Raw genomic sequence first — 18752 nt, forward strand, 5'->3', positions numbered from 1 at the left:
CTTTTGACTTGAATTATTAAAGGTCCAATCAACTATTATAAACATATTTTCTACCTTTTTACAATAATTACAGTCTGCCGAAAACAGGAACTAAAACAGAGTTTACTGTTCTTAAAATGGGATATCAAAAATAGCATAACATAATACGATAGTTTATCAACCCATAAAACATCCCTTTAATTAAAAATAATTAAAAAAAAATATATTGTACGACCACAAGCGTACACGACCTTCGTTGCTGCCAAGTGCAATCGTCTTCTTGCTGATAGAAACACGTTTTACCGACTGCGGGTTTCAGATGCGTTCGTGCGCTGTAAACCATACGCGACCAAACACTAGTTCGGTTGTCTCTTCTTCACGCGCGAAGATTCTTGATTTGCATAACTGGAAAATCGAGCAATCAATTTGACCTTGCTCGATGAAGATTCCCAAACCAGCTGGTTATGATTATGTTTCGATTTGGAACCAGTTCTGGGGATTTCCCAAAATTCTAGCGACCACCACACACAGCATTAGGGTTGATCGTTTATTCTCGTACCATATCGACCGGTCGCGGAGATCACTTCCAGCCCAGCTTCGGTTCAGTGCGGTCGCAAGCTATACTCGAGCTCCCTTGTGTCGCATTTCTGTGTGTTTTACAGTGCCATTATGTATTGTTCGCTTAAACGGTATCTTCTACTAATGGGATGTTTGTATTTGGTGACCCAAACACGTGGACAGGACGAGGATCAATTATTGTGCGGCAGACGCAAAGTGCAAACAAATTCCACGAACAACAACGGTGATGCCATTGCTGGTCACTGGCCGTGGTATGCGGCTATCTACCACCGAAAAGGCGAGAAGTAAGAATACGCGTGCGGTGGATCCATCCTCGATGAAACGACCTTTCTCACGGGTAAGAAGTGATGCGCGAGACGGAAAACGATATTATTGATTCCCCCCCCCCTCCCCTTTTCACATTCAAGCATCTAATTGCGTGTACACTCCAAGCGGTGTGATCTCGGCAGCGCTCGTGACAGTACACGTGGGACAAATCCACCCGAAGCAGGCCAGCGCATATGCGCAGACGTACGGTGTGCGCGAGATAGTAGTACACCCTGGGTTTAGCGAAGCCAGCACCGGCAACGACATTGCGCTGATCAAGCTAACCGCCAGTATCACCATGACTACCGAGTACGTGCTGCCCGTCTGTCTGTGGACGATGGACAGTGCGCTGGAGTTGATCGTGGGCAGAAATGGAACGGTTGTTGGATTTGGGCTGACCGAACGGCGCGATGTTGTGTCAAAGGAGCAGCTGCAACAAGCCGCGATTGGTGTGGTGGATGCGCAAACGTGCATTGCAAGTGATCCGGCCGCTTTCGGCACCCATCTCCCGGTGGAGACGTTCTGTGGCAAAGGACTACAGAACGGTGCGGGCGCTTGCAATGGTGATAGCGGCGATGGCATGTTCTTTGAGGTCAGCGGCCGATGGTTCGTGCGCGGCTTGGTGGCGCGGCTCAAACCAGTGCGGGGAAGTGACGGTCTGTGCGATCCGCTCCAGTACACCGTCTACACCGACGTGGCCAAGTACGTGGAATGGATTAAGCGATACGTCGATCGGCGTGTACTACCGGTCGAGAATGAGGTGCTGGGGATGGACTACGAGGAGCAGCTCCGTCGGCTGTTCAACTTTGACAGTTGCGGTTTAAAATCATCCGTCGCTTTGTATGGTCGACATAATTTAACTCTGCCCTGGTTGGGGGAAGTCATGGTTCCACCGAACGAAGACAGTGCTAGGTGTATAGTTACACTGATCAGCGATCGGTACGCTGTCGGGCCGGCCCATTGCCTCGTCGGTAGGACGTAAGTATTTTGTGGTAATGGTCCTGCGAAAGGTACATACAACAACAAACTTAATTGTGGTTTTCCATTGTACACTCCCCCCCCCACCAAAGACCTTACATTTCGCTAGACGGTGTCGTGCTTAATGACTATTTGGAATGCTATTCCAATGGTAGTGCGTCCTCAACGTGTACCGCTTTTAAACAAAGGCGGAAAATTCAGAGGGTTATTGTACATCCAAACTTCGGCAAAAACAATTCGACAGACAATATTGCGCTGATCGAGCTGCTGAGCCCAGCACACACTAGCCACCCGAACGTGCTGCCTATCTGCATGCCCGTAATGCCCGAGCTAAGAACGCAAGCAAAGACCAATTTACGCGTGGCAGCCGCCGAAATGCACGGTGCTGTAGCAAAAAACGTTCCCGTCCGGTATCTGGAGCCCGACGAGTGCACGAAAGTGTACGCGGAAAAGCAAATTGTGCTGAATCTGGACCTGCACAAGCGACTGTGTGCCGTAGTAGAGAGCTGGGAGGACGAAGAAGCTTGCAAGCCACTGGTGGCAGGTGCACCGCTCCAAGAAACGAAGCTGTTCGGTGGTAAGGAGCAATACTTTCTGCGTGGATTTGAGCTGGCTGGGCTGGCTTGCCGTTCATCTGCGCCAGCAATTTTCCACAGTATCGAACCATACCTGGACTGGATACTGTACAACATGATGAGGTACAACGTGGTAGAAGAGACGGATGTACCAGATGCTGAGATAACTCCACCGACACTCGAGTCGGAGTGGAACAAGTTGCAGCAACAGCCGGTAAGTGATAATTTGCAGCTGTTCAATTTGGATACATGTGGCCTATTCAGCCTCGAAAGCAACAGCCAGACAGGCAAAGAGGCAACTTTCGCACCGTGGATCGTATCCTTTGAGAAGGTACACAAAAGAACAGCTAACGTTAATGAAATAATCAGCAGCACGGCCGTGCTTATCAGTGAATGGTACGCCTTGGCGGCCAAAACCAGTGTGCAGAAAAATGTTGTTTCGTGAGTATCTTTGTACGGAGTATGACTGTCTCAAGCTCTCTCTTTCTCTCTTTCTCTCTCTCTCTCTCTCTCTCTCTTTCTCTCTCTCTCTCTCACTCTCTTTCTTTCTCTCTATGTCTCTTGTTTTCCCATACTAGTGATGGGAAAAATGATGTTTTTCAGTTTCCGAAATCGATTCTGGAATCGGCTCCGGAATCGGAATCGGCTCCGGAATCGGAATAAGTTTCGGAATCGGAATCGATTCTGGAATCGGTTCCGGAATCGAAATCGGCTCTGGAATCGGAATTGGCTCCTATAATAGAAACGGCTTCCAAACGGAGTCAGTTTCGGAATCGCCACTGGATTGGCGTTTGGGTCCATTCATTTGGCGTTTGGGTATTGATAACCACGAAAAATCAAAATGTACTTATAAAAGATCCATTCTCATGGAGATTCCCGGACTGATTTCGCTTCTAAAACTTCTTTTTTTTTATTCAAGAACTAATTCACATTCCGGAGCTAATACTAATTCTGGAGTCCATTATGGTTTCGTTATCGGGACAAATAGCGATTTCCAGGACAATTCCGATTCCGGACCCGATTCTGATCGCGGAATCGATTCCAGTGCCGACTTGGGAATCGGCTCCGGAGTCAACTCTGTAATCGGCTCCGGAGTCATCTCTGGAATCGGCTCCGGAATCAACTTCGAAATCGGCTCCGGAATCAACTTCGAAATCGGCTCCGGAATCAACTTCGAAATCGGCTCCGAAGTCAACTCCGGAATCGGCTCCGGAATCGGTTCCGGAATTGATTCCGAACACGGACTCCGAATCGGGTAGGTCCGATTCCGAGCTCCCACCACTACTCCATACTTATCATTCTTTCCCTCCTCTTACTTCTCGTTGCAGGCGATATCTCATCCTGGGAGTAGGCTCACATTTCGACACGTTCTTCGCGGATATCAAGAACATAATCCTTCCGCCGCCCGATCATCCTAGGCAGCTGTTTGCACTGATCGAGCTGCTCGAGCCAGCTGATCTGACGATTCCGCACATCAAACCGATCTGTTTGCCCTTCTTGAGCGGACTGCATCGCAACAAACCCGCGGAGGTGATTTTGTCGACAAGGTTGATAAACTCATTCAAAAAGCTAAAGCTGACCGACTACCAACGTTGCCTGCGACGACTGCTGTACATCGATCAGCCGATCACCTTCGACACCGAGCCTTCGTGTGCGGTAGAGGATTTAGAAAATTTTTACCAACCGTCATTGGCTTCCGAAACGGGTAGTCCGTTCCAGGCCGCGGTATGGTACGAAGAACGGCCGCGCTACTTTCTGTACGGTATGCATGTCAATGAGTCATCCATTTTCTCAACCCTGCACCACGGCCCATACCTATTTCACAAGATCGAGCAGGCAGATGTTGCATGGATAATGGAGAACGTACGAAACAATGAACGTCAATCTTCGTTTCCCAGCAAGGTACGCAATGAAAGGGTGAATTTTAACCCAGTTCAGCGCAATGCATCCAGGCGCGCTCTGCTTAAGGTTAATGAAAGTTGCGGCGTATCAACGAACAGATATCCAACGCCTTGGATCGTAGCATTAGTAAACAAACCATCTTTCAGTTTCCCACTCGGATATGTGACCCTCATAAGTGACCGGTTCGTTGTTGGTCCAGTATACGGTTGTGATGGTGATTCTAGTGCAGTGTAAGTATACGGTTGCGTAGTTTGAATATGTATTAGAAATGTTGCTTTAAAATCTTGTTTTCCAGTTGTACTCTCTTTGTAAGATTCGATGGCCTTCCTGAGCCATTCATTGCAATCGACAAGGTCTTTGTTCATCCACGGTACGATGCAGCCAACCATGCTAACGACATTGCATTAGCTCGGCTTGTCGCCGCTGTGGATACCTCTTTACCGAACGTGCAGCCCATCTGTTTGCCGATCGGCAACACAACTCGCAGCTATGATCTATCAAGCCTATCAATGGACTATTATGATTCTTCGTTGTGGGGCTACAGCGTAGTCAATGCTGGTGATAGGTACATCGATCATACAGATTGCCAACAACGGTGGGAAGGATTGAAGGTTCAACTCACCGTAGACAGGACGAATCATTGCGTGACTCGCAAACGAACGATAGAAGAAGATGCACTAATCGATATACGTATTGGATTCGCGCTTCACTCACGACAAAGTATAGCATTGAGTGAAAGAGAGTATCTGCGCGGTTTTGCGGTGTTTAAAGCTATACATGCAAAAAGTTACTATCCCGATGTTTACATCAACACAGATGCCTATCTGGATTGGATATTGGACACTATGGAGCAACGGCCAGCGCTTCCTTTCGATCTACGAGAGAAGCTTATATTCAGCGATAAGTAAATATACTTTGTTATCATAAGACGCACAACCACGTTCGAACGTATGGAATAAAAATTCTTTTTTTTGTAATCACCTTCTTCTCATCTCTTATCTTCTTCTATATATATTTTTACCCCAATTGTAAAAAACGTTTAGTTTGGTTGATGATGGTGATGATTCGGCTTCAATACGGCACACGAGCATGATACAGCATGTCCAATAGGACGTAAATTCCATACGGTACGGCAGCGGTACTTCATACGGTACGGCATTCAGCAACCCTGACGCGTCATTTGCTCTCCTCGTATTTGCATCTTTTATCAGCGGTAATCAACACGCGCATATGAGCCATGCCATCGGATATTACTATGTGCTATGCTGCTCTACTCGCCTGCGCGCTAATAGCCGGATTAGGCAGCAGACACTCTAGCGTCCACGGCCTGTTCAAAATTCACGAAGTAGAACCGAAGTCATACAAAAATCGTATAAAGGCCGAATCCCGAGGTCTCGAGTTCCCAAGACAATTTGCTTTCTAATCCTTCTCTAGCTTAGAATTTCTCATACTACTGGCACCCGGCATTTCGGAAAGGCCTACATTCGTGTACACCGCTTAAGGCCTACACTGGTGTTAATCCGACATTGTGCGCCCGCGTAGTTTATCCCATATATTGATACATATAAGCCGGTCTCGTAGTACAGTCGTCAACTCGTACGACTTAACAACATGCCCGTCATGGGTTCAAGCCCCAAATGGACCGTGCCGCCATACGTAGGACTGACTATCCTACTATGGGGGGATCAATAAGTCACTGAAAGCCAAACCCACAAGTGGGTGCAGGCAGGCCTTGACCGGCAACGGTTGTTGAGCCAAAAGAAGATTGATACATATATTGCTTCTTCTTTCAACATTCCTCATATGCTGTTTTTAAAACCTTGTCCCCCAAAAAATAGCCCCTTTGTGATAGTGATGTTCCAAAATCTAGCACATCATCATTGAAAACACGGGAACAATACTATACCCCCAAAATCCATTGCAAAGAAAACAATATAATAACTGTCTTTATCCTACAACTGCTGCTAGTGATGTATTTTTCTCCACATTCCACATAAGCAAACAATAAGAATGGGCAGCACAGTTTTTCCCCGAATATGCATGCAAAGATTAGAAGCAATCTGGAACACTAAAATGCCCTACCTTCCCCCTCTCTCTCTATCCGTTGAAACATAACACGTGCATTATTTGCCTCATCCGATTCCATTTTCCATACCATCATCATCCCACACACAGGACTTTCTTTATATGAGGGAAAATGAAAAGAACCTTCCCTTCGCCACACAACATCCCCTTGTCCCATTTTCCAGCAGTTCCAGGCCGTTGTAACAGAACTCAAGGACGACCACCCACTGGTTGCTGACCCACGGGCTGGCTGGCTGGCTGGCTGTGGCAGGGAAGGCGCTGCCAGTAGAGTAGAATTTCAGCCCGCACGTGGAATAATAATAAATCACCAACAACGGACAAAACTGAGGTGAAAAAAGAAAGAGGAAAAAAATCCAACTTTCCCCTCCAGCAGAAGAAGAAAACACCGCGCACACCGATTGGACAAACTGTATTCGCCCGGTGCGGGTTACACTTGAATGTGTCCACGTTCTGCAAACGAAACACAGACACACGTAGACATCGTAGAAGGCTGGCGCGCTTAAAATTGCCTAAGACACGGTGGCCTACATTGAAACCAACAGTGGGTTCGCGGTCACCTGCGTGCGCGTAGGTTGCGGAGGAACGTTTGTCGGAAGAACGAAGGTTCGTGGACGACGAGCGCGGATCCCTTGGAAAGTGGAAACGTGCATCAGATATAAGCCGAGAGATTTTAAGAGCCAATCCCGAACCCGGGCTTGGGTACGGAAACGTATAAAATCAAATTAAAATGTAGTACAGAGTGGGAGCTGGAGTTACAAAGTAAAGGGAAAACACAACACAAATATGTTCACTGTAGACTCAAACTCACCCTTTTGTGTTGTTCTAATTTTTAAAATACACTGTAGAATTGTTGGAGCACAAGACCACAACACAAGAAGCAAGAGATGCTGAAGTTGGGAGGTTGAATGAAGGTACCAAAGTAAGCCATGGCTTTTTGTTGGATGTTGCTGTCAAGTAACAGTGACCTACACGCAATTCTAGCAAACAGTACTGGGGTAAGGACTGAATTAACTGGGAAGTTTACGAAAACTAACTCAATATGGCTTCTCCAATTTTCAGGGGGTACAAAACTCGCGGCAGAAAGCAATCACCTTAAAGCAACACTCTTTCCACATCGGCGGTTCGGTCCAGAAACTCCGAAAGTTTTGAAAAAAAAGAAATCAGCTGACACAAAACAATTCACCAATATGGCGGACTATCGGATAGGTGGGTAATGTCCTTCACGCTGATTCGTTGTTTTCCTTTGCATTCAGGTAGAATTTATCAGTGTATGTGTGTATCAACATGGTTATATGGGATGCTCCCCTCTTGGGAGCGGTGTACAGTTCGAGTCAAGAATGGGGGATTACATCATCTGAAATGGATCCTCGTAGAAGCTGTTTTCGATATCTATACTGCTAGCGCTATTGTTATTGAAATGGTGGGTATTAAGGTGATTGTTGTTTATGCTACCGTGTTGCTGTTGCTGCTGCTGCTGCTGCTGGTGGTGATGGTGATGGTGCGGATGGTGCCCATTCGTTCCTGTCACGGCGGACACATCCACGATGCTGCCGGTGGAGTTGGTTGGTGGATTTGGCGTTACACTCGCGTTACTGCGACTGCCATTGCTTGTCGTGCTGGTGCTGCTGTTGCTGCTACTATTGCTACCACCACCACCGCCACTGCCTGCACCGTCCTGCACCTGCTGATGATGATGGTGATGAGGATGGTGCGGCACTAGCGACAGGTGATGATGCTGCAGGACGCGCTCGTGGCAGTCGAGCGCCGTACCGACGGACGCAGAGATAAGGTCGAGCGAGGTGGTAATCGGATCCACATCGGCTGCATGACACGGACCCACGACTTCCGGTTGCTGCGCTTTGGTCGGGATTGCTGCAAGACAGTTGTTCTGCAGGGCTAGTGCGCCAGCATCGGCTAGCGGTAACGTGCTGCTACTGCTGCTACCTGCCAGCGGAAGGCCAGCATTGGCGGCCGCGGCCGCTTCACCTTCGCCCCGCATCACGATAATGACGTCGGTTAGCGCGGTGATGTAGTTCTTCGCCAGCGTAAGCGTCTCGATCTTCGACAGCCGGCGCTCCTTTTTCACATGCGGTATGACTTCCCGCAGGGACTGGGGTAGGTAGGTTAGGTAGGATAGATAGTAAATTCCACGATTGATGAAAACCCGGCGTTAGAATTCGCACCATATCAAATTCCCGATCGATCCAAATGCCGGCCGTCAAGTCAAGTTGGACATTAAAAAGAAAAAACAAACAAACGGAAGAACGTATTAAGGCAAGTTGAAGAGCAGCAGCAGCAGCACACAACTTCTCAAGGGCGTGTGGGATATTTGAGCCGGAACTAAAGAAAGAACTAAACAATTTCGCGTACCAACAATACCACGCGTGCTGGGAAATCTCACCTGAAACGCATCGTTTAAGCTGTGCATTCGCATTCGCTCGCGTTCGTTCGACTCGAGCCGTCGCAGGTTGCGTTCCTTCGCGTTCATGGCGCCCTTGCGACGGCGGGCCGCACTACTGCTGCTGCTGTTACCATTGCCGGCGGCGCCCTGGCCCGAACGGCCACCGTTACTGCCCCGGCTGCCCGTGCGGCTGCTACCGCAGCTCGTGTCGTCACTCTGCGAGCTGGAATCCGTCATGTCCGGATCGATGGTAGCTTCCTGTGTGAATGAGGAAAAGCGGGTTTTTAGGACGTATGAAAAGTTTGCACATGGATGGGAGTTGGTAGTTCGATCCGTGCTTTCTTTATTCGGAATAGAATCAATAGAATGTGATAGGATAAATGAAAAAGTTCAAAGTTGTACTTAAGTTCAGGTATTTTTACAATGATCTTAAATTCTACAAATGACGATGGTCGTTTCCTTGAGATCTGTTAACAAATTCTGACTATTTTGAAGGTGCAATACCTGGATATACTAGATCCCTGTGCATCTGTAGTAACTTTCAACAAATCTACGATTCCTGTTCAAGAAAATATGGTCAGTACGTAAACAGGACCAGTAAAAGTCTAGCAGAGCTGGTGACTTAGGCTTGGTACAGCGGAAGTGCAATGGGACAATATCGGGAACATTAGCAGATACAGTTCCTGAAACACAGGAACAGATACACTCTCGCAGATCTAGAATTAGATCAGAACAGTGACAGAAACTTGGTGTTAGGGTATTTCTGGATGTCCAATCCTAGATATCCAGAATCCGATTAAATCAGGACGATTCTGGACCAATCTGATCGTCTGGACTCGGCTGAGTTCATCTTCCAGAGGCTTGCAGAGTCTTTTGGAATTTCGGAGTTGAATCCGGATTTGATTTGGAGTCGAATTCTTTTTATCAGAGCAAGAGCTGGAGAGGATATGCGACTCAATTCTTAATTACTAGCCACTATTAGACTAATTCCTAGTCTATGATTGGGAGCAACTGCTCTGAAGTCCAAAACCAAGGTCTTGTGAACTAACTAATGCCCTTTCAACGCTGTTAATTTGTTTTATCGAAATGTGTTTGTTTTATTCTTCATTACTCACCGATGTACGCGAAAGTTATTGCATCGATTAGTAATAGCCTATCTAATTCATTTTAATTCTGCTCTCCACTTTTCCATTTAACTTTCCTGGATGTTTTATCCCTTTTCCCTTCAAACGATACCTCTATACGGATGGATCATCCATTGCAAACCGTCCTCGAGGCTCTAATAGCGCCATAAATTGAACAAGATTACAATCCCACGATAGAAAACTCATTTCACTTTCGCTTTCCTTTTACTTCTAGCTGTTTATGACTTTCACTTTCGTTGCGCGTTCAACAGGCCTTGGTTGGTTCGGAAGAATGTGGAATTAGAAAAAGTAAAACGGAGAAAATATTATAGCCCACAAAAACGCAAGTCCAGTACTCTACAGCAAAAATAGATGCAGGTGAGTCCAAACATAACTAAAGCCCCGGTTGGAGTGGTGCATTCGTTTTCTGCTGTTCCACGAAACCATGGTTCAATGGGAGAGCGTACCCACCGTTTGCCAATATTCGTGAACCGGATTCAAGGCACGATTATCATTATGACAGAGTAAACAAAAGCGTTTAATATCCGCCACGTCGGACACACGATACCGACCGGATTCAACGGTGGCACTTGGGAGGGCTTTGGAGCATTTGTCGCTTCTTTTCGGCAGTTCTCCAGGTACAGCCTTTTCCGCCACTAGGTTGATTGAATTTTCGCATTCGTCGATGCGCCCACAATAACCCCCCGCAAGTGTGGCACCTGGCATCTGTTATGGTGGCCTGATCTAGCGCCCCGTTACGTTTCGGTGCGGTGTAGTGTCCCGGTACGTTTGTGGGTTGCGATATCGATTTCAGTAATTAGAGTCGTAAAAAGTGTGGACTATCAGCTTATTTTTATCGCAAAATAAAATCCCCATCATGCAAGGGCGAAATTTCTGGGTGCTTGGGGAGCATAGAGCAAGAGAGAAAGAGACCGAGTAGTAGGAGGAGGACGAGTTGTTTTACGAAGAAAGTAGATTAAACGGTGTGCAAAGTATGCCATGGTTGGTAAGGTAGCGCGTTCATACGTTTGAAAACAACGCATGAAGAAACCCTGCACAACACAATCCACCTTAAAGGGCTCTGTCTAAAAACCGGCATAAGGATACAAGTTACTCGGTTGCCCACAACGCTTACCATTTGCATCCGTCTGGTGGCTCTTTTCGGTCGTGATGTTGCCCTTAGCGTTGCACCGCCGGTCGAATGTGTCGTAAGGGAGTCGACTGATAGCAGGTTAGCGTTCTTGTCCTGCTGCAGCTCATGCTGGTGATGATGAGGTTGGTGATGATGCTGTTGGGCATGGCCACTGTGATGGTGATGATGGTGATGTGGTTGGTGCGGCGAATGATGTTGCTGTTGCTGCTGCTGCTGCTGCGAATGATGATGATGGGAATGGTGTCCAGTGCCGCTGATGATACCGTTGGTGGAACCGTTCGAGGCCAGCTCGTAGAATCCGCTGGTGTCGGACGATTCGGCTATTTCTGCTGCAGCTAACTGCACGCTGTGCTTGTCGTCGGACAGATCGGAACGCATCGCGATTGTCGAATGCGTTTGCTCTACCGGCGTGGAGAGGTTGGTGCGTATTTTGCGTGGAATTTCAATGTGAAAGGTTCTTATCCCTTTTTTGTAAGGAACTGCTACGTCGTCGTTTGAAGCGTTATTAGGTAAAAACGGTCATCATTTTTTCTCATCGGCAATAATGATCAACTAATGTGACGTCTACCTGGAAGAAACGAAGTAAGAAAACGTTAAAAAAGGTACTAAAAACGAGATGAAATAACATAAATATTAAAATATTGCAGTTCTACAGAGTGAGAGTGGGAGAAAAAATGGTATCACGCAACGTGAAAAAGGAACTCTGGAAAAGAACACGGCGTGATAACAATGTTGCCAATCCTCGTTAGCCAGCCACGTACGGGGTGGGTTGAAAAACGGGATAAAATTCTTTACCAAGTGGCAAGCCCCTTTCAAACCCCCATTTCAACCCAAGCGTGTAACGATGGACCGAAGAAAAATGGGCCACGGTTGGGCGGGCTGGGTAATCGTCCCAACTATGAATTGCCGTCGGAGGAAACACCGCCCGATTGGCGTGTGCACGCAGGCAGACCGCAGATTATAAAACACTTCCGGACCAATTTAGTCTGCAATCTATTTTTATTTCAAGATTAATTTGAAGACATGCCGCAACGGTGGCCGCGCCGCAGAACCTTTCGTGACGGCTGGGGGTGATATTCTATGCGGCTCTCGCTGTCATGCCGACCGAGCGGGCAGGGTCGTTACAGGGAAAGGAAATTCCCGCGTCCAACATTCTTCAGCCGAGGGTTGGCCTTGTTCCACGAAGGACTTGGGCTACCTTTTACTGTGTGTATGTTTTTTTTTCTTCCCCTTTTCGCTTGCTTTAGTGACACAGAACGCTTTCGCTAGGGCTTTCGTCGGCTGGCAGGTTCTGTCAGGGAGGATATTGTTCTACGACCACCCGACCGACCGACCGACCGGCTAGTAATAACCGTGGGCTACTGTGGCGCGCTGCGATGGCTCCGAGATTATCACCAGGGGTGAAACGTTAGATGACGGGGATGGATTAGCAAGTCGTTCCCGGGAGTCGGGTCAGTCCTCGGATGCAGCAGCAAAGAAGAAGAAGAAAAATATACAAGAACACATTTTCTGCACCGTAGATGATGGCGATGAGGCCGTTTAAACGGGGTAAATGGGAGAAGAATAACGCTGATGTTTTCCTTTCTGACCCAGCCGGAAGTTGGGGAAAGCTCGTCACGGTAAAATCAAATCTTCTCCCGCCAGCACCACCATATCCGGCTGTGGTAAGATTAATGTTGAAAGTTTACAGCTGAAAGTGTACGAAGAAAAAAAGCGGAACGGATGGCAGATTCTGATTAGCGCGCCACTGAAACGTATCGCGCTGTAGAACAAATCGTTCTCATCGCAACATCGTGACCTTCGCAGAAGGTGGTATAGGAATTTGTCTTGCCTGTCCTGCATGGGAAGGGTTTGTAAGGGTTTAAAGTACTGTGTGTGTGTGTTTCCTTTTTTAACATTTTATAATATTTATTTACTAGTTTATTGAGAGTTCAAAATAATATTGCAAACATTGCCCTGTGCATTTAGAACAGAAAGGACATTCGCAACATCAAGGCATCTTTGTTCTTTGGTTACGAGTAACTTATCCCGCAAACTAGTTTGGAATTATAAAAGACTTAAGAAGATTTCCACAGGAAGTTCACTGCCCACAAGATCCTCATCATAGTCCAAATGTTGGAGAAGAGGACATAACAGCAACCGAAGAAAGCGCTTTTATCTTTTCATGGCATCAAAGAGGAAAACAATACACCGACACAGGCTCTGTTTAGAGTCCCGGTCCCATTAGAAGGCTGGTTAATAGTGCTCATACTGATTATAGTGCTCATACTGATGTTTAAGAATCACGAGTTGCATATTAAACAGAATAGGACCAATTACAATTACAATAACAAAGGACGTTAAAGGTAGAAATTCTAGATCTTCTTAAGCTAACTTAGGTCATCATACTAGCCCACTGGCAATTGTTTGGAGATGAAATTGAGTTCAAAGATCTGTCGTCCGCAACACTTGCCTAAATAATAGTGCCCTAGACTGCACTCAAAGGCTTGCTAGAGTTAAGTGCAACTGGTCATGTCATTCATCCGTCACCGGACCGGAGTAACCTTTTTTGGAGGAACTGAGAAATTTTGATGAATCTAGTGAATGATAGTCAGTCTTGTTTGTGACCTGGAATCCAAAACACTTCACGTAGTCATGCTCCGTAGGATCCATAGACCATCGACTCTTCCTCAAGTCCAAAAAGCCGTTAATCTATTCAAACAATATACGAGTTTCCTAGACAAAACTGTACTCCAAAGTCATCCAAGACCGTCTCACACCCTGATACCCTGTTAATATGGAATCATTTGACAAACAAGTACAAGTGATAAAATATTTAAATTAATTTCAATAATTACAAGATCCATCACTAATTCTAGTACCCTCAAATGTGTGAAAATTTCCATCAAGATGTGATAACCTGACCGAGGTGGATGGTGTCAGAGATTCATTCACCTGACACACCAGTGGCACACACCGAAAGGATAACAATCCGATCTACGCCCTTGAAGGGGATGTTATCTGCACTTTTTCCCCGAATATCGCATTTTCGTGTGCCTCGGTTTGGGATGAAGGGATAATTAATTTATCAAACGTGTCGATTGCCCCGTTGAAGTCCCATTGCTGCTGCTGCCGTATAAACCCTCCCACGTCTAATTTAACCATTGATGAATCGTAAATAAGGACTTCATTCAGTGGACGAAAGTTATCGGATGGCGCAATGAGAGAGAGAGAAAAAAAACATACATCTACACACCCAACACATATCCAAATTGGGACCGGCCACTGCTATGTGTCGCACGAATCCCAAAGTTAGTGCCAAAGTGACGAATTAGCTTTGCAGCATTCCTCCGGTTGCCGCTAATTAAGGACATACGTAATTAAATTAGACCAAGTATCCTTTCCCAATCCTTCCGCATCGTCCACGTGCCACCAATGCCAATGCCTATGCATGTGTTTGGGCAAACCGGACTCGCACCGTGTCTCGCCGTGCTCCGCTCGCAAACGGTACAGAGAAACCCCGGAGCAAAAACCGTTCTATTTCCAATTTCATCAAAAATTTATCACTTGTGGGACGACTCCGCTGTGTAAGTAATTCTTCGGCCCACAATCTATACCGGTTGTGGATGGGGAGGGTGACATCGAGACCATGGCACACACACACACACTGTTTAGGAACTTTGTTCCGTCTGTGGGGAAAGGAAAATGATTCTTTGACCGGCAAACCGTGTGTGGTGCTGTGTGTCTATTGAACCGTGGAAGTTGTTGATGAAAACAAATTGAATCATATCCCGCTGAGATTATATTCTTCTAATTTAGCCAATCTTCTCTTTTGCTCCGGGGGACAACAGAGCGCTGGGAAAGGTTCGCTGCTTGCTATTGGTCGATCAATTGTAGTTTTTTCTTCTTCTCTTTTCTGCCGGACGCTTGGGAAGCTTGTGTCGACAGGATATCAAATTGGAACGTTCCAAGGATCAAATACCACGTAGGAATTAAAAAAAAAACGAACGAACGACCGAACGGCCGGTGGTCATCGCCATGGAATGTTGGCGATTGTTCGTCGTGTGTCCTTCGACGAATGATGATAAAACGAACTCGAAGTGCTGCTGAAGGAAAAAGGAGTAATAATTCGAAACGCATCGAGGAAATTAATCAAACTCTTTTACGACACACGAGTGATCGCTGTTTGGCTTTTGAGGGTTATCAAGGGCAAGTTGATGGGTGGGGATGGCAGAACAAGTGTAAGTGGTTAAATGAAGATTAATCTTTCAAGTTGAAGGTAAGTGAGTTCTTCTGAGTTTCTATAATATATTATTCTATAGAGATGGCAGATCTCATGTATAAGGGTTTCAGGCTATTTTGTTTTAACTATTTGTTGGACATTTTCTGTAATATTGCGAATTATTCAAAGCATTTCATAAAAAATATGTATTTTTATGCATACAATGTTAAACGTAGAAAGTACATTTCATTCAACTTGATAAATTGCTTCTATCATAAGTCATATAGGTCTCGAAAAGGCTTTTAAGGGTTTTAGTATAATTTTTGGTAGAAAAATTGTGTTAATCAGTATACACAAAAATAAAGAAAAGAATAAAATATGATACTAACTAACAAAACTGCAATTTGTAGCTTGATTGCGACCTTGAGAGACGTTGAAATTAGAAATGTTTTGTTAACTTTCACACGTTTGCTTCATTTTCAATAAGAATGCCGTTTAGAAACTGTTCTGTTTGCTCACAACATATCGCATTTCATGTACATACGGTTCTATGTACTACGGCGAATTACCTAAATCCTAAAAACGAGGTCAATCAGGCGATCCAATGTATAGATTATTCAATGTTTTTCTATTTAAAATTCGCTTATCTCTTCTAGCTGGTGATAATTGTAAATGTGTAGTGATATATTGGACATTGCTACATTGCTCATTCGATTACATCCCATTACATTCGGTTTGTGTGGTTAGTGAATTGCTTTCTTTTTTATTAATCAAAAATGTGGATGGAACAACAAGTTTATACACCCTCGATCGGGGATAAGAGGAAAGTACAGAGAAAAATGGTTCATCTTTAACTATATAATAAAGGTTAATTTAAGTAACTATATAACTAAGCCCGTGCGGCGCGGTCTCTCGCTTTGATTAATCTTTCGACGTCTTATACGGTGGTGTCGCATAATACTTCCTGTCCTTGCGCGGTCGGCGCAATATCGGCGTCTCCATGCGCCGATCCTTCGACAGTGACTGCATCATCAGATCGCCCGCACCACCGCGCCTCGGCGTCGGTGCGCCCATGTTGCCCCCGTCACCACCCTGGTCGACCGGCTGCAGCATGATGAACTGGCTCCAGTAGTCGGTGGAGATGTGCAGCATCGCCTGCACGATGCTAAACTGGACGTACGTTTCCGCACACATCTCGTTCATGTCCAGATCGGCCCGGGTGTAGCCGACGATCGTTGGGGCGAACACGCGCGCCAGATTGTCGATCGGCATCTTGGCCGCCTCCGATTGGGCGACGCGCTGGAAGTGAAGCATCAGGAAGGCAAGCGTGTCGCGGTTCGGCGCCGGCAGACGCTCGATCAGCTGACAGAGCTGTTGCCGCATGCGCTGGCCACCGTTCGGGCTGGTGGCACCGGACACGGCGCTGCTAAACTCGCCCAGCAGCGCGTTCGGGATGAGCGGTTCGCGCAGCGTGCGCAAAAAGTCCTTGATGCAGCTGCACAGCACGTTCACGTCGATCTGGCCGAGCGTCGGGATGGTTTTGCCGTGCAGGAACTTTTCCTTCAGCGCACGCACTTCCCGCTCCGAGCCGGACAGCCGGTACAGACCGACCTCGGTCAGGCCGCGGTTTTCGATCTCGCTCACACAGTGCACGATCAGTGCCGGGATGCGCGGGCTGGACGAGGGACAGTAATCGTCGAGACAGCTGATGGCACCGGCAGCTTGCGGTGTCTGCGGGCCACCGTTGGGCGTGGCTGTGCTGGCTGTGCCGCGACGTCCGTTCTTCGTTTGCGACTGCGGTACGCACGGGAACGATATCTTTTCGCGACAGTACCCGTGGAACATGGCCTTACATTCGCGACACCGCAGACTGCTGTTGCCGAAGCGAATCCGCTGCTGGCACTGGTTGCACGTAACCGAGCTGATGAGGGTACGGCTGACGAGGTCGTGCTGGCGCTGAATGACCGTCCTCATGGGCTCGTGGTGCTTTTCCGGCGCCGTTGGTGTTGCAGCCGTCGGTACGTTCACGACCGTTGCGGCGGTCGAGTTGGACGACGCGCAGCTCGTCACGACCGCGGGCTGTCTTTGCGGTGCCATCGTGCGGAAGGTCGATTCGGCCTGTATCGGTCCACCGTCCGGTCCGGTCGGTACCGTTACCTTGGCGTGTGCGATAATCTCACCCTCCGTGCGCGGTTCCATCGTGTTCGCTGTCGTGCTGATTTCCATCACGCGCTTTGTTGGCTCCTGTGGCATCTTAAAGCTGGCGTTGTTGTTGTACGACGGACGGTGCTTCTTCCACGATTTGCGCTTCGCCTGCAGTTTCAGCGGTTCCAGGAAGTCGTCCTCCGATTGCGTCAGCGACAAGTCCACCAGGAACGACCCGGTGGAGTTGATATCGTTGTCCACGCCCCCGCCTCCTCCTCCTCCGCCGACTGTCATTTCACGGTCATCGTGCCCGGCGTGGCGCGATCGGCGCCTCGGTTCCGTCGCAAACACGGCCAACTGTTCGCGCGTCTCGTCCCGCAGCGTCTGCTCGTTCCGCACGATCTCGCACACGGCCATCATCTTGCGCTCCATCGTGTCGCGCTCGTGTTCCGCGTGCCGGCGGGCCTTCGTTTCCGTCTCGAGCAGCTTGCGGGCGTGGAACAGCTTCGATTCGAGGTTGGTGATGCTGCGCAGCGCATTGTCCAACTCGCGCTGCAGGCGCTTGGCTTCCTCGATCGACTTCAGCCACTGCATCCGGCACTCGTCCTGCAGCTGGACGAAGCGCAGAAACTCCACCTCGGCCGTCCCGTCCAGCAGCACATCGCACGAACGCCGAAGCTCATCGAATTGAGCCACCAGAGACAACTCCATCACTACAACCATCGGTGCACCACCATTCGGTGGGTGATTTTCCGTTATGAATACAAAACTCACGGGGAACGCGTCCTCCTGACGGGACGGACAGCACACACAATGGCACGGAAGCGGCCGCTCGTTTCGAATATTTAGCCGCCGCCGCCGACCGTTACGGAGCCGTGTTGACGGTTGGTGTAGCTGTCAAACGGGCCGATCAGCTGTCAACGCCGGAGCAGGCGGCTGCGATTGATCGCGTTGCGGTGGTGTCCTACCCCTCGTATCGTGAACGTTGTTTTTGAATTATTTTCAAATGTTTTTGCAAATTAAACAGTTGAAAGTCTTCTGTTCTTATGTTTATCGTTTATTTTATACATTTTTATCGGTGTTATTCAATTTTTAAAAGAATAAACTCAAAATACCTTTTGTTTGGTTAAAAACCATTTATAAACCGTTAAATTTGAATTTTAATCAATGTCAGTTAGATTCGTTTCTCAAAACACTGTATCTGAAAGCGAATAGAACCAGAATATTTTTGTTATTTTAAGGCTATAAGCAAATTTGTTGGAAAATAAATCTAATTATAAGATTTTTATCTAATGATAATAACGTTAAACCTGTTCGTAAGCTG

At 47.3% G+C, this 18752-nt stretch overlaps 3 protein-coding genes and 1 long non-coding RNA gene across 12 annotated transcripts in view; 2 read left to right on the forward strand and 2 right to left on the reverse strand.

The window, feature by feature from the left end:
* Positions 1-1068: 1068 nt before the first annotated feature.
* LOC121597044 (phenoloxidase-activating factor 3-like) lies at positions 1069-5952 on the forward strand. 4 transcript variants are annotated; one of them, XM_041922506.1, is made up of 3 exons: positions 1069-1842; positions 1935-2858; positions 3746-4703. In XM_041922506.1, exons 1-3 carry the CDS (start codon positions 1163-1165, stop codon positions 4551-4553), a joined length of 2412 nt encoding a protein of 803 aa, XP_041778440.1. In that variant the 5' UTR covers positions 1069-1162; the 3' UTR covers positions 4554-4703. The 4 variants fall into 4 exon arrangements, with proteins under 4 accessions (XP_041778440.1, XP_041778442.1, XP_041778443.1 ...); XM_041922508.1 differs by having other exon boundaries at positions 1935-2631; positions 3746-3900; XM_041922509.1 differs by lacking the exon at positions 3746-4703 and adding an exon at positions 3337-3400 and having other exon boundaries at positions 1935-2631.
* Positions 5953-6557: 605 nt separating this feature from the next.
* LOC121596879 lies at positions 6558-15053 on the forward strand. Of its 3 annotated transcripts, none has more exons than XR_006005337.1 (5): positions 6558-7007; positions 7250-7399; positions 7464-7610; positions 10165-10307; positions 14997-15053. It is a non-coding gene; the product is annotated as an uncharacterized LOC121596879 (long non-coding RNA). The 3 variants fall into 3 exon arrangements; XR_006005336.1 differs by lacking the exon at positions 6558-7007 and adding an exon at positions 7015-7103; XR_006005335.1 differs by lacking the exon at positions 6558-7007 and adding an exon at positions 7072-7163.
* The window catches only part of LOC121596877 (protein dimmed-like), a 49695-nt gene continuing 38545 nt past the window's right edge, over positions 7603-18752 (reverse strand). For 2 of the 4 annotated variants that reach the window (XM_041922221.1, XM_041922220.1), the window contains 3 exons: positions 11065-11646; positions 8806-9063; positions 7603-8514 (listed from right to left, as the gene is read on the reverse strand). In XM_041922221.1, coding sequence (XP_041778155.1) covers positions 7750-8514; positions 8806-9063; positions 11065-11460 — 1419 coding nt within the window. In that variant the 5' untranslated portion in view covers positions 11461-11646 and the 3' untranslated portion in view covers positions 7603-7749. Of the gene's footprint in view, positions 8515-8805; positions 9064-11064; positions 11651-18752 lie in introns of all 4 variants that reach the window. The other 2 variants (XM_041922219.1, XM_041922222.1) reach the window with 1 other exon arrangement.
* Positions 16018-18292, reverse strand: LOC121596876 (rac GTPase-activating protein 1). The gene has a single exon (XM_041922218.1). The coding sequence runs from the start codon at positions 18149-18151 to the stop codon at positions 16205-16207; it is 1947 nt and encodes a 648-aa protein (XP_041778152.1). The 5' UTR covers positions 18152-18292; the 3' UTR covers positions 16018-16204.

This window comes from Anopheles merus, chromosome 3R (genome assembly GCF_017562075.2).
Source record: "Anopheles merus strain MAF chromosome 3R, AmerM5.1, whole genome shotgun sequence".
Classification (NCBI taxonomy): Eukaryota; Metazoa; Arthropoda; class Insecta; order Diptera; family Culicidae; genus Anopheles; species Anopheles merus.

Coding starts and splice junctions, on each gene's coding strand:
- LOC121597044 (XM_041922506.1), top strand. CDS start 1,163: ATGACTACCGAGTACGTGCTGCCCGTCTGTCTGTGGACGATGGACAGT. Junction 1,843..1,934: donor CATTGCCTCGTCGGTAGGAC/GTAAGTATTTTG, acceptor CCCCCACCAAAG/ACCTTACATTTCGCTAGACG. Junction 2,859..3,745: donor GTGCAGAAAAATGTTGTTTC/GTGAGTATCTTT, acceptor TTCTCGTTGCAG/GCGATATCTCATCCTGGGAG.
- LOC121596876 (XM_041922218.1), bottom strand. CDS start 18,151: ATGGTTGTAGTGATGGAGTTGTCTCTGGTGGCTCAATTCGATGAGCTT.